Source organism: Crassostrea angulata, chromosome 3 (assembly GCF_025612915.1).
Source record: "Crassostrea angulata isolate pt1a10 chromosome 3, ASM2561291v2, whole genome shotgun sequence".
Lineage (NCBI taxonomy): Eukaryota > Metazoa > Mollusca > Bivalvia > Ostreida > Ostreidae > Magallana > Magallana angulata.
Window position 1 is genome coordinate 41,008,484 of NC_069113.1, and position 13,641 is coordinate 41,022,124.

The 13,641-nt window shown below is 34.6% G+C and overlaps 1 protein-coding gene across 1 annotated transcript; it reads right to left on the bottom strand.

The window, feature by feature from the left end:
• Nucleotides 1–592: 592 nt before the first annotated feature.
• On the bottom strand, nt 593–12,913 carry LOC128177379 (AP-3 complex subunit beta-2-like). The gene is given in 25 exon segments (XM_052844071.1): nt 593–1,797; nt 1,922–2,104; nt 2,505–2,547; nt 2,754–2,942; nt 3,294–3,415; nt 3,532–3,598; nt 3,718–4,010; nt 4,301–4,513; nt 4,845–5,094; nt 5,258–5,425; nt 7,887–7,910; nt 8,035–8,087; nt 8,466–8,598; nt 9,120–9,182; nt 9,271–9,342; nt 9,585–9,639; nt 9,773–9,870; nt 10,171–10,341; nt 10,546–10,728; nt 11,206–11,272; nt 11,446–11,702; nt 11,815–11,889; nt 12,112–12,187; nt 12,767–12,846; nt 12,848–12,913. Coding segments are annotated over 25 exon segments (3,279 nt in total). The 5' UTR covers nt 12,899–12,913; the 3' UTR covers nt 593–1,504.
• Nucleotides 12,914–13,641: the final 728 nt, after the last annotated feature.

The window sequence follows — 13,641 nt, forward strand, 5'->3', positions numbered from 1 at the left end:
TTTTTCACCCTTTGTATGAAGATTTTGCAGTGACCATGATACAAGTTTCTAATAAAGTTGGACCTTTTTGCATCCCAAAGTGTGCGTATTTAATTTTTTCCAGCATAACTCACAGTAGATTAAGAGAGAATATTTAGTGCAATGTAACTAGTGTATCCACATATATCTCCTTGATCATGACCAACTAAAGAAAATGATGTCTACAAGTAACTGTTTTAACAATTAGGACTGTGTTTTTTAAAGAATTATTTTTCTTTTGGAATTCTCTAACATAATAAAGTACCAGTTGTCAAATGAACTGTAGGTTGCATGTACCGATTTAGTAAGCATACATCCTCAACAGCAGCATGAAAGATCTTTCCGATACCATCATACCATGGATATACATGTATCAACCGTCATACCATGGATATATGTGTATCATCAAATGTTTATGTCTGAATATGAGAAATGTCCTATTGAAAAAAACAAAAAACTTTTCTTAATTTGCCAAAATTAAGCTCAAAGATTCCTCTTCTTCATTCCACTTTAAAATTGAATGCTGGTAATGGAAACTGGTACCAAATATCTTCAAATAGTGATTTCAAAATCATAACTTGGTTTTATTTTATTAAATCTTCAATATCAAAGCAACATAAAAGATTGATGTACATGAAGAATGACACAGATAATTGAATAACAAGAATATTTGATCTAGTATATATTTATATGAATGCATTCATAAACAAATTCTTCTCAATTATCACATAAATACACATGCTTCACTGATATTTCAACTTTTTATCATTCAATTTGGTTTTCAAATGAATACACCACATCAAACTTTTTTCAGTTTTTCATTTTTCTACCTATTAAAAATTGTACAATCTGTCAAAGGGAAGAATCCGAACTGAATCAACTCAATCAATGTAAAATAAAAGATCAATCAATACCGACATCTACTGTGCATGTACATCCAATCATGGTTTACAACTTAAAGCAATTAAATACTTTCATACTTAGAAATAAATGTATGACTAATTCTACATAGTTGCACATGCCCTTTGGCTTACAAGACTACGCCCCAATTGTCTTAAGCACTTAAACTACACCTGGGCTACAAAAGTCTCCAATGATTTTCCCCATATAATCTTATTTTGTGAGTGACCTTTTACAACCTACATGTACTACACCCCCTCTTTTAAATGATTGGAAATGTTAGTCAATGATTTTTTCATAACTTAGCTGCAGAGGTTGTCTCATTAATAAAAGGTTATTTTCCAATTATAACCAATGGAATATTTTTCACATTAAAAAAAAAAAAACTATGGAATTTATTAATTTTTCTCATTTCAGAAAAAATTTCTATATCACTCTTGGTTCATTAAATACATAAAGCACTAAAACAGTATTTTAGAAATCTTAGGTTCTTTCAAATCCTCATTTAAGAACATTTTGACAAATTTTCTTGAAGTCTGATTGTCAATGATTTTTTATCAGTAAAAACATAATAAACGAAATTCCACTAGCTCTTTGCCAGTAGAGATTTGAGGTCTTTAAGTAACATAGTCCCGATCACCATCTTCTCGCAGTTGACCACAATGTTTGCCGATTCCTCGTTCACTGACACAGATACAAGCACTAACACTCCTTCACTCATGGTTTTGGCCGCAAATCGATAGACCGTGTCCGATTCACTAGACGGCACCTGGAGCATGTTTGCCACTGTAAGGACGTTTGTCACCACAGACTTGGCATCAGACTTCTCCTTCGGTAATGTTACTTTTCCTGTGTTCTCTGTCATTCCTTTAAGTTTACCTGTAAATAAAAGGATTAAACTCCAAAGTTTAAATGAATCTAAACTTTGTTATACATGTAACATATGCATCTCAACTGCTTGTAAAAGAAGTTCATCTACCCACAATCTAAAGAAGCTCCGTACCTTGCTGCTGGGTGAAATCCTGGAGGCCCATGGTGTGGGGTTGTAGTAGTTCCCCCACGGGAGCCGTTATACTGACTTTAAATGTTTGCTCTAGCGTACAAATCTCAAACTTGGCTGGCTGTGTGGTGTCGTTGAAATTGATGGCCATAAGGACTGAGGTGGAGGCTCCCGTTCCTAGGGATGCTACAAAAATCACAACAAGCTCTCAATGTTTACATGTACTGTAGATTCCTAATTAAATGGAAGGAATTAATTGTGAGAGGCAACCCTTGCAGATTTTAAAATCTCACTTTATATTCACTTTATTTTTTAAACGGTTTTAAACTATAGGAAATTTTAACAAAATAATGGTGATTAAGATTTTATATTCTCACGATTTGATACAAAACAATGTAAAATAAGGAATTTACAATATATACCGGTAATTATTTTATCATTATGGCCATACATGCTCTGGTTAAATCATGTTTTTTAATACTATTTATATTATCACTGCTATATATTTTTTATGAACTAGAATTCAACTAATCACAACGAGTAAATTTTGTAAGAAAATTTTCAAAATTTGTAAAATTCCACTCACCTATTTCAGGGAAGTCTTGTATTTCCATACCAGGTTGTAAAGTCTTAAACAAGATAAAATTATGATCTCAGATGCAATACATGTACATCAACATTGTGCAAGATCTGTTAAATTTACAGTAACACTGCATTACAAAAACATTGAATAGAAAAGTAACACCTTTCATCATTCTTAGACGTATATTCAAATAACAGTCGAGTTGCAATACAAAACTGCTGATTCAGAATCCAAAAGTTACACCTTTCCTACCTTTTTGCCCACTTTGATGCCTGATAATGGACTTTCCCCATGGTTTGTTAAGGTGAGTTCTATGGAAACCATTTTGGGAGAGAACACAGAAATGGTCCTGGTAAACTTGTAAGTAATTCCTAGTCCATTGCCAGTCATCCTGTTCAGGAGGTCATAGGACTTTAGGGGGATGTTCATAGGCTGAACAAACTGTAAAAGTACATTCAGTATATACATGAATATAAGAAAAAATGTTGCAATATCTTCCGAAACAAATCCTATCTGGTTATAAACTTTCAGATAATTTTTCATTATGATCTGACATGCAGTCATTTTGAAACATCATTGATAACTCTCTAATATATTAAATAAAATGTTGTTGTCAAATTATTCACACATGTATTCAGTGGTTGTTTTAAATATCTGCCAGTACCCAGCATTAATATGATGATTCTAAAATTGACTTACACAAAAAGCTATAGGAATTCCATTGACAGTGAAAGCATATAAAATTATGCACTTTGAGAATCCGTAATACATGTACATGTACTTGTAACTTACATTTGAAGAACTGTTAGATGATGCCCCGCTTATTGTCAAGTTACTCATGGCGCTGGCCATACTGGGGGTCAGAATACTTCCTTGGGTGCCCCCACTGCTGGTCACACCATTAGAAGATCCAACTGTCAAATAAAAAAAATCACCCTCATCAACCAATCAGAAAACATTCTATAGGTATATCAAAGTTGAATAAAATACCGTTTCTGAGCTATGAACAATATAAAGTCTTATTGCTTACATAAATCTAAATCCAGTAATAAATCTGTGTTGTTCTGATTGGCTGCTTTTGTTTCCTTGGCTGGTTTCTGCAAATTAAACCAATTCTATGAATTCAACATTGCCCACCCATTTCCCCCTGTCAAAAATACAGGGTCACAGCTTTAGTGAATATCGGCAGTATTCAAATAAATTTTTTAAAACTGACCTTTTTGCTGGCCTTGGACTTGGGTGGAGGTTTTTCCTCCTCACTTTCCTCCGAGGAGCTCTCCTCACCAGAGGAGCTTTCCTCCTCTTCCTCTTCACTTTCACTCTTCTCTACTTTGGGTGCTTTCTTGGGTGCACTTTGTTTAGGAGGAGCATTGTTTTTCTGAGGAATGTCTGAATCCTCAGAGTCCTCTTCTTCCTCACTTTCATCTTCATCATCTGATTCCTCCTCACTTTCCTCTTCACTTTCTTCATCCTCATCAGAATCATCACTCTCTTCATCTGAATCTTCATCTAAAAATAAACATTAAACTTGTTAATTCTGGTCATATTTGCACAGTTAAATATCATTTTAACTTTAAGCTTTATGTGGAATATTTGATACAAGATAAAGCTCAGAAAACTTTTAAGAGGGTATTTCTAATATCTACCGTACATGTATGTCATTGTAAGTGCATCGCACCGGTATAGATCAGCAGTTTAAGATTATTGTTTTGGTCGTTATTGTAGAATTGTTAATTAAAAATATCAAACATAAACAATGACTTATTCTGTCTTCCCAAAGACCAATATTAACTTGATACCTTCTGAGCTTGACTCTGATTCCGAGTAGAAGCTTTTATCTTTTGCGGCCTTCTTTCTTTCACTTTTTTTGGTGGTGACTTCTGGGACAGGGATCTCCACATTCCTGACCGAGGGGTCAGGTGCTTCCTCGGGCCACTCTGGGAGGTCTTTGTATCCCGTTGTTTTGTTGTTCAGAATGTGAGAGAGGGTTCCCAGCTGATACTGATCTCGGTCTATAGAGAATACAAGTCATCAAGTATAGCTTTCTAATTTGTGTCACAATGAACAGTGAACATAGATATTACTGGTACTGCTACACCACAAAGACTTGTTGAAACTGATTCAATGATACTTTCATTGTTATTCATTGTACAATGAAGTCTATATACTGGGCAATGAAATCATTTGCAGGAGATGACAATGAATAAAGCTTTAAGAAACATAATGTATAAAAATTTTCATTCATGTCTGATGCTGGCATGTGCCAATAAATTTCCTACAATTATTCAAGACCAAAAAACGTACTATCAAAGCTCCATTTATTTAATCAAAACACCTGCTTACCTTCAAATTTTGATTGAAGAACTGGGGCAGGTTTTGAGGCTAGCAGTATTTTTTTGGCATGTTTTGCTAGTGGTCCTTTTTCAGCAGGGAGAATCAGCTGTCTGAGAAATCGAGACCTGTCTCGGATGTCATAGTTCTGGTCGTACTTGGCTAGATTGAACACATACTGACACAGGAGGCGGGTCTGTTTGGAGTTGGTGATACACATTTTGGCCGCCAAGTTAAGGATCTGTAATTTGACTATGTCCTCCTGTGTGCCAAAAGAGTCACATAATAACATACTATTTACTAAAATGATCACACATATTGAAGGCAAAACTGCTGTTCAATGTTTTTTCATATCTGACGTCTTGATACCAAACGGTGCTAAAATTGTGACCACAGAATGATAAAACACACCCAATGATATTTACCTCATCTATGAATGACTTGGCCATCTTCCTGAGAACGTCAGGGGCTATTTTGGGCACCCTCTCGCTGTACTCCCCGATCAACCACAGGATGCTCGCTCTCGCCATGGGGACGGTGATCTCGTCCACCATCTTTGCCATGTGTGTTATGATGTCTTTATGTTCTGTGGTCTACAAGTAAAAATAGTTACATGAATTTTTGAAATAAAGCTTTTCACATTAGTTCATGAACTGATCCTTGCCCAAACAAAAGACTATAAAAACAGGAGGATAGAATTTCATATAGGTTTTATATGAACACATCAAAGATTTGAGAGACAAAAATTATAATTACAATTGTATCAGCAAAAGAAATGTACATATTATTTATTTTGGAGAGCTTAGTAATACATGGTACAATAGCCTCAAAATTTACAATCATTTCTATTGATATCCACCTGTACATTAAAATAATAACCTGGTAAGTAATCAAATATTAAATAATTAAATAATTAGTTCCTATAACAAAATATTAAACACAATTTAACTGGTACATGCAGCTTTCAGCAAATACTTTTCATTGCAAAACCCCACAAAAGTACAATAAATCCACATTATTTTTACATGTATATATCTTAAAGTTGAATGACAATTTTCTCCATACATACAAGAATGTAACACAATGTATCAACCAATTATAAGTTCATCTGAAATACATGTACTGGAAATACATCAACCTATTAAAGACAAAATAAGAGCTGATTTCAGTATTGTGACCTTGTAGCAAGGACATTAAAGCCTCCATAGAAGTGGTCAACTAATGGGCCTCTGTAGTTGATGACGAAAGCTTTGGAGACTCCTATACACAAAAAGAGATGTTTGTGAAACACTTATGCCCTCCTCCCCCCCCCCCCCCCCCCCCCCCCCCCCCCGAAATATCCACAAAGAAAATGAATGTAAACTGCAAATATTTGGAATTTTCTTAGTCCAAGGGGCACAACTCTGTCGAAAATTGCTCTATCTTACCAAAATCAAACTTGACTTTGATATTATCATGATAAACCTGTATACCAAATTTCATTTCCATATTTTCATCCCCTGCAATGAAAAAAAACGGAAACTGCAAACAACTGGAATTTTTTTCTAAGCCGAAGGGCCATTACTCTGTTCGAAAATTGCTCGATCGTACCCAATATCGAATTTGACCTAGATATTATCATGATAAACCTGTATACCAAATTTCATTTCAATATGTTCATCCCCTGCAAAGAAAATGAACGGAAACTGCAATCTACGTCCAAGGGCCATAACTCTGTCAAAAACCAATATCGAACTTGACTTAGATATTATCATGATAAACCTGTATACCAAATTTCATTTCTATATGTTCATCCCCTGCGAAGAAAATGAGCGGAAACTGCAAATAACTGGAATTTTTCTAAGTCCTAGGGCCATAACTGTCGAAAATTGCTTGATCGTACCCAATATCGAACTTGACCTAGATATTATCATGATTAACCTGTATACCAAATTTCATTTCAATATGTTCATCCTCTGTGAAGAAAATGAGCGGAAACTGCAAATAACTGGAATTTTTCTACGTCCAAGGGCCATAACTTTTTCAAAAATTGCTCGATCATAACTAACATCGAACTTGACCTAGATATTATCATGATAAACCTGTATACCAATTTCATTTTAATATGTTTATCCTATGCAAAGAAAATGAACGGAAACTGTCGGTGGACCGACCGCGCAAAAGACCGACAGACCAACAGACAGACAGCAGCAAAGCAATATGCCCTCACTTCTTTGAAGGGGGGCATAACTACTAACTCTGACTCATCAGTCATTTTATAAATGACACATTTACTAATGCTTAGCTTATTATTGGTAAGCAGCCAATTTCTGTAGGTTTCACATATCATAATGTTTTATGTAGGTTGTTTTCAGTATTATTTTTTTTCTCCAAAAATTCCCTCATAAAGATTAGGGAAAGAAATGATACACATTTAGTGGTAACCATAGACTTTTTATTTCCAGAAATATACCACAGGTTCAGGGATTGAGAGGAAAGGAATATTGCATGCAGAGTCTCCATAAGTACCGGTACCTGTTATACATGAACTACATGGAATAATGACACTTGAACATTGTACATAGAGTCAGTACCGTACACTTTCCCCAGTATCCAAGTATAAATGGTAATAATACTTACATGTACTTTATTTTCCTGCATTTGTTGAGTTTTAAAAGCACTACATTCAGAAGTTACATGCAGTAAAAACACATACATGTACTACACTGTATAACATATGAGCTCAAGTCAATCTGATCAGTTCAGCTACTAATACAGTCGTGTACATCAAACCAGTATCAAAATTAACTGCTAAAAATGCTGACTGTGAAATCTCCAAGTAAATGGCCAAATCCAGCCTCAATTGTGCACCTAATCAAAGCATCTTACAACTAAGTCTCTTCCTAATGCATCTCTTATTAGACATGAAAAGCATGTGGCCTGAAATATTTCTGCAACATACATGTACAAGGCGCTGTAATCATGGTAAAGAGGTAAACTTTGTAAAAAATTTAGTATAAAAATGGAGGGTAACATGCTAGAATTCCCCTAGCCCTCCACCAGCATACAATGTACCGTTTTACGTCCCTTTCCTGTTGACTAAATCAGGAGAATATGGAATGAAACTTAATCACAATCACACAAAAATTGATAGAATATAGAACTTTTTTATATTTCAGTGTATGCTATTTTGACAGTAGGCAGCTGATCACCGTATACTAACCTGCATTTGAAGCAGCTTTTTTATCACCACCACGCTCTCTGCTACAACACTCTCTGAAAAATAAAACTTATTTTTAAATTTGATTTTCTAGAATACTGTAAAAGTGGTTATTTAAGCTGGTGGTTAAGTACATGTTTTCTAAGGTCAAACAATGCATGTGGGTATTTATAAATATGCTGATGCGTGATTTACCACACTTAAGTTTTGAGTTTTTTACCATATGCGCAGGGGTAGTTTACTTACCACATAACTAGTATAAATTTCCCTTACATATACATAGCCTCTTTTACAATAATAAATCTCATTATACATTCCTCTATATTTGGGTCGAAAACTATACAATGTATTAAATTTTTTGCAATAGCAGTAGAACTTTATCAATACCATCCTATTTCTATTGGTAATATAATGGACTATCAAATAAAACTTACCATCCCTGTTGGACATGAGATGGACTAGTCCACTGAGACAGGTGTCTGTGATTTCTGCGATGTTGCTGGCACATCGCCCAATGGCCTGGATAGTGGCTGCAGCAAACTCCTTGTCAGTACTGGTGACGTATGTCTATCACAAAACAGAGAAATTGTCATTCCAATACATATACTTCTAGTATATGAATGTGTGCATAAAAAATTTAATTATGATAATTCAGTGAGTTGAACTTTTTGTGTTTTGTGATACATTTTCAAGCATAACACAAATTCAGATACAGTGAAGTTTCTAGTTTCCTTGGCAACTTTAATTTTTTTTGGTTATTAATTCTTGGAAAATATGATGGTCATTAATGTATAGCAATTTTTACCATGAAGTCTTAGAATAATAAAATTTTCATCTTTATAACATTATTTCAGGTTCAAATACCCTGAATAAGAAAAACACCACTGACACACTATTTCTAAGTATGTAATATACATGTAAATCCTGCAACTTACTTTATATTTCAATGAGCATTTAGCAAAGATTATCCACAATTCCCAAGGAATTTGTTAAAAGTGAGTTTTTCTATATGATGTAAATATACATGTACAATATGTACATGAAGGATTGTATCAAAGCTTTTTCTAAAGTTGAGATAATTTACATACCTGGAGTTCTCTTAGAATTACGGAAATGTTGGTCTCAGTAGCTAAACTGGTCAGAATTTCAAGCTGAAATATAGACATTAAAAGTTGTTTTCCCCTATCAAATAGTCATGTTGCATTGCGTACCAGCATTAAAAGAAATGTTGTCACTCACCTTCAGAAGCTTAATGTGAGTTGGGTCACTTGACCTTATATAGAAACTTTTCAAGTAAGCCTCAAACATGTCCTGAAATAAAAAAAAAAAAGAAGTGATTTGCAAAAGAAATAAAATGGTTTTGTACCAAAGCAAAGCAAGACATACTGTGGTTTTTATTAACCAGTTTTCATGGATTTAGTTAGGTTTACTGTTTCATGGACAATGCATGGTCTTTAAAGTGATTTTTATCAGGCCTTAAAAGAATTATGATGAAACCACTGTTGTGAAATCATCAAAAGTCACCCCTTTTTGTACATGTACAGTGTACTTACTCTCCGTGCCACAGTCATGGTCGCAATGTTGCTCAGCACAATGTACTGGACTTCCCTGTAAAACAACAAAAGCATTTCAGCTGAATTGATATTCACACTCAATCTAATTAAAATTAGTTCTAATCTGAATTAGATTGATTCACAGATATACTGGCTCAATGCATTTGCCTGAGGATATGGAGACTTACTTGTGACCTCTCAGTAGGCGAATCAGAGCCTTGGCCACTACGCCCACTTCTGACTTGGGTGCACAGTGATGGTAAAGTTGTGCCACAGACATTACAACCTGAGGTCAAATAAAAAGTACAGTATTATTGCTTAAAGAAAAAGACTTTCTTTGTATTTTATCGTTTTTATTAACTTGCTGGTTGCTTTCAAGTAGAGAACACATGTAAATTTATGGAATTATATTTTGTCACAAAAGCTGCTATTATTTTAAACACAAATTAGTGAGACCAGTTTTTAAATCATCAATTCATTTTTTGGGGGGATAAAAGAAACCACATTTTTTACAATTAAAAGTCAGTGCCTACCCAGCTTTGAATAAATGTTTATGAAAAACCAACAAGAATTAGAAAAGACTTACAGCAGCATTGCGACTGTTGAGCAGTGGTTTGGTCTGTCTCAGTAACAGGCGATGATCTGAATCCATAATGTACGGCTTCTTCTTCGGCTCATCTTCATTTTCTTCTGTTTCCTCCTTTTCATCCTCATCCTCCTCTGATTCATAGAAATTCTTGCCATCTTCTCCAGCACCCTGAATATCAAATATTGAGACATAAGACTCCTAAATACCTCCAAAAAAAACCCCCCAAAACCATCAATAAGATATGGTTTTACACAAATATATATAGAACAGTTGTAATTAGAATCAAGTATGTGAACAACTTAATTTCAACATCTGTCCATACATTTTTTAAAAATTTTGTTAATAGATTACATTGAACCTTTGATCACTCACCTCTTGATTGGGCGAGACAAACTGGGTTCTAGCATAGCGAGTCATCATCCCAACAATGACCACTTGACCCCATTCTTCTACATCCACCAACAGGTTGCACAGTTTTCTGTAATTCTTGTGAATCAGGTCAATTCTCTCTGGACATACCTCCTCAAAGGCTTGTATGGCACTCCCAGCTACTAACTGTAAATACAGACCAAATACTTTTACTGTAAATATACATGTAGACCCAATTCACTCATGATAAATATAGACTAAACCAAATTCACTAGCTGAAAACATAAACCCAATGCACTCTAAATACTGACCCAATACATTAGCTAGGTACAATACACCTAACTGTAAATTAAATTCAATACACAAATGGTTGATATAGACCAAATACACATACACAGTGGTAGTTTATAATAATAAATAACTATAATACACACCACCTAAATATGTGTTGCATGGCTTTTACATGTATTAATAAAGTAAACCCCTTATCTAGACATGTTGTAGTGAATATAGTGGTAATATCAATATTCCCTTTTATCTAATTCCAAAGCTAGACTGATTGATTCACTAAACGCTAAAACCAGAATTGTTTGTTTGTCCATTTGAAGATAATTCTGTAAGCAATATTTTACTTTAAAAAGCCAACAAAAGAAGTTTTCTTACAGTGGTCTTGTCTCCTAGCAACTTCTCAATCACTTCAACAAGCTGCTCCTTGCTTTCAGGGTCCAGGCTTCGAGGGAAAAAAAGAATGGAGAATCATTATCAGTAACTTACACGTAGTGTTTGATATTTCAAAAAAGACAAAATATTAGACCTTTCTCTCTGAATAATACAACTTATCATATTGCTGAAAGGAAAAATTACAACCATTAACAAAACTTCCTTCACTCTGTTTAACAATACCTGTAAAGCTTTGGAATGGCATGAGCTGCCGTCTTTCTGACATACGGTGACATGTCCATCACAGCCTCTTTGATGGCCAGCATCATGATGGGGGAGATCATGAGGACACGGATACTGGACAGGACCCTCAGTGCACTGGCTCTGATCAGCTGATTGGGGTCCTTGAGTGCTCGCTGAAATGTACTGATGGACAAGAGGGCCAGGTCCTGCTGCTCCTCAGCATACCTTGTCAGGTAGACATACACAAGCTTCTTGACCTACAAAAACATAAAATTCTTACATATTTTATGCTTGGCTAATCGATTCAAGCATACTATTGTGAGTTAAAATAAAAATTCTTGGACTTAATATAAGATGATGGGGATTTACCTCTAAGTTTTTGGAAACCACATTTTTCACAACAGCTGGAAATAGATCTGAAGCATCTTTCCCCTTTGCTACCATCTGTAATTTATTATGCAAACATCAGTATACAATCAATGTTTGTATATCATCTTTTAACATGTATTACTTACAAAAAAAAAGCTTGAAACTTATCAAGAAACTTCTAAAAACCATTTTATCAGAATGGCACATACAAATAAACCATTTATTTTTCAAATACACCTTTTTTATTATTTGTTACACAGAAATTTCATCATTTTTGTTTAATATCAATAAAATCACCCCTATAATTCTCTTCATAGCATCCAGTTTTAGGTTATCCTTATTTCCATCAAGCATGGCTTTAAGATCTTCATGTCTGTGGATTAAAAATACTGATCATTACTAGAAATTCTATAACTCAGTCATGTTTTACCGGAAATCTTGTTTAATTCATAATTCAATGACATTCATTAAAGCATATCTTTGTTTTAAAATTGCTTGTCAATCATTACAACAGTAAGATATAAGCATAGTTATGCTTGTCTTAGCACACAAAATGAAATGTCAGTAAAAGTGGGGATTTATTTTTTGCATGAAAAGTGTTAAAATGCTGCAATGTTTATATCAGTGTAAAGGATCGAACAAAGTATAAATATAACACAGAAACATTCAGTCAAATCTTACGGAAGGTTGAATTCTTCTGTATGACTGCCTAGCTGGCTAACTAAAATACCAAAAGCAAGCTGCTATTGGTTCATTAGTAATTAAATGACATTGTGCTCAACCTGCTTGTTTGTTTGACCCCCCAAATAACTGTAGGTAACATTGAGATTGAACTGGTTTGCTATGAAAACCCACTAAAACAATTCAATACACTGGATGTAGTATGGCCTTGGTGATAAAAATAATAAAGCGTTAGCTGTCATGTGAGGCTGCTTGAGTATGGTGTCTGTACCGTTTAAAATTCTCAGAAAAGAAACCGCTGCTAGCTGGGTCATTCGTGAAGTCACCCTCTCCACTGCCGGTAGACGGGGCCCTTGTCATTTCCAAATCCAGTACCACCCAACTGAAAGCTATTGGACGTCATCGTTCTAATACACCGCCGTGGCAGGTGGAGTTCGCCGTCAACAATGGCTTCTGCTACAACTTCCGGTTAGGAGCGTTTGACATCTTAGATAAAGGACACACGGTAGAAAGTAGTAATTCTGATATCGCTGGCCTATTGTTAAATTTCAACAAAGAAAGTGAGCGCACAAGATTGTAAATTTGCAGGAATTCTCGACACGAATCAATTGTGATTTAAATGTCTATAACCTCGAAAGGCTATGTCATAATATATTATGTTGAGAGTAGAAGTACATGGCTATTCCGGTTATTAAAAAACTCACAAACTTTCAAAAATGACAATGAGAGGTAAACCGATAACTAGTTATATTGGAAATGTTAATTCAAACATATTTTAATGAAGTTATATTATGTATATCCTACAAAAAACTAGTAATAAGAAAAGAAAATAGTGTTCATACAGCAGATCTAGAAATCAATAACGACAAATTAAAATATACCGGTATATTATAATTCAACATCATGTTATAATAACAAACATTTAAAGCAAAAAAGTTTTAATTTAAAAAAAAAAAGACCACCAGTTGGATTTGAACTCAAAACACTGCATGTTTGTATTCACTAATCCAGTACGAAACCACTGAGCCATGCGAGACTTGTCAATATGCGATGTAAAGTACTGTTTGGAACAACACTGTCATATCAATGGACTTTGTTTTTTATCCTTCAAAAAATAATTTTAAAAAGTACATAATTAGTCATCTC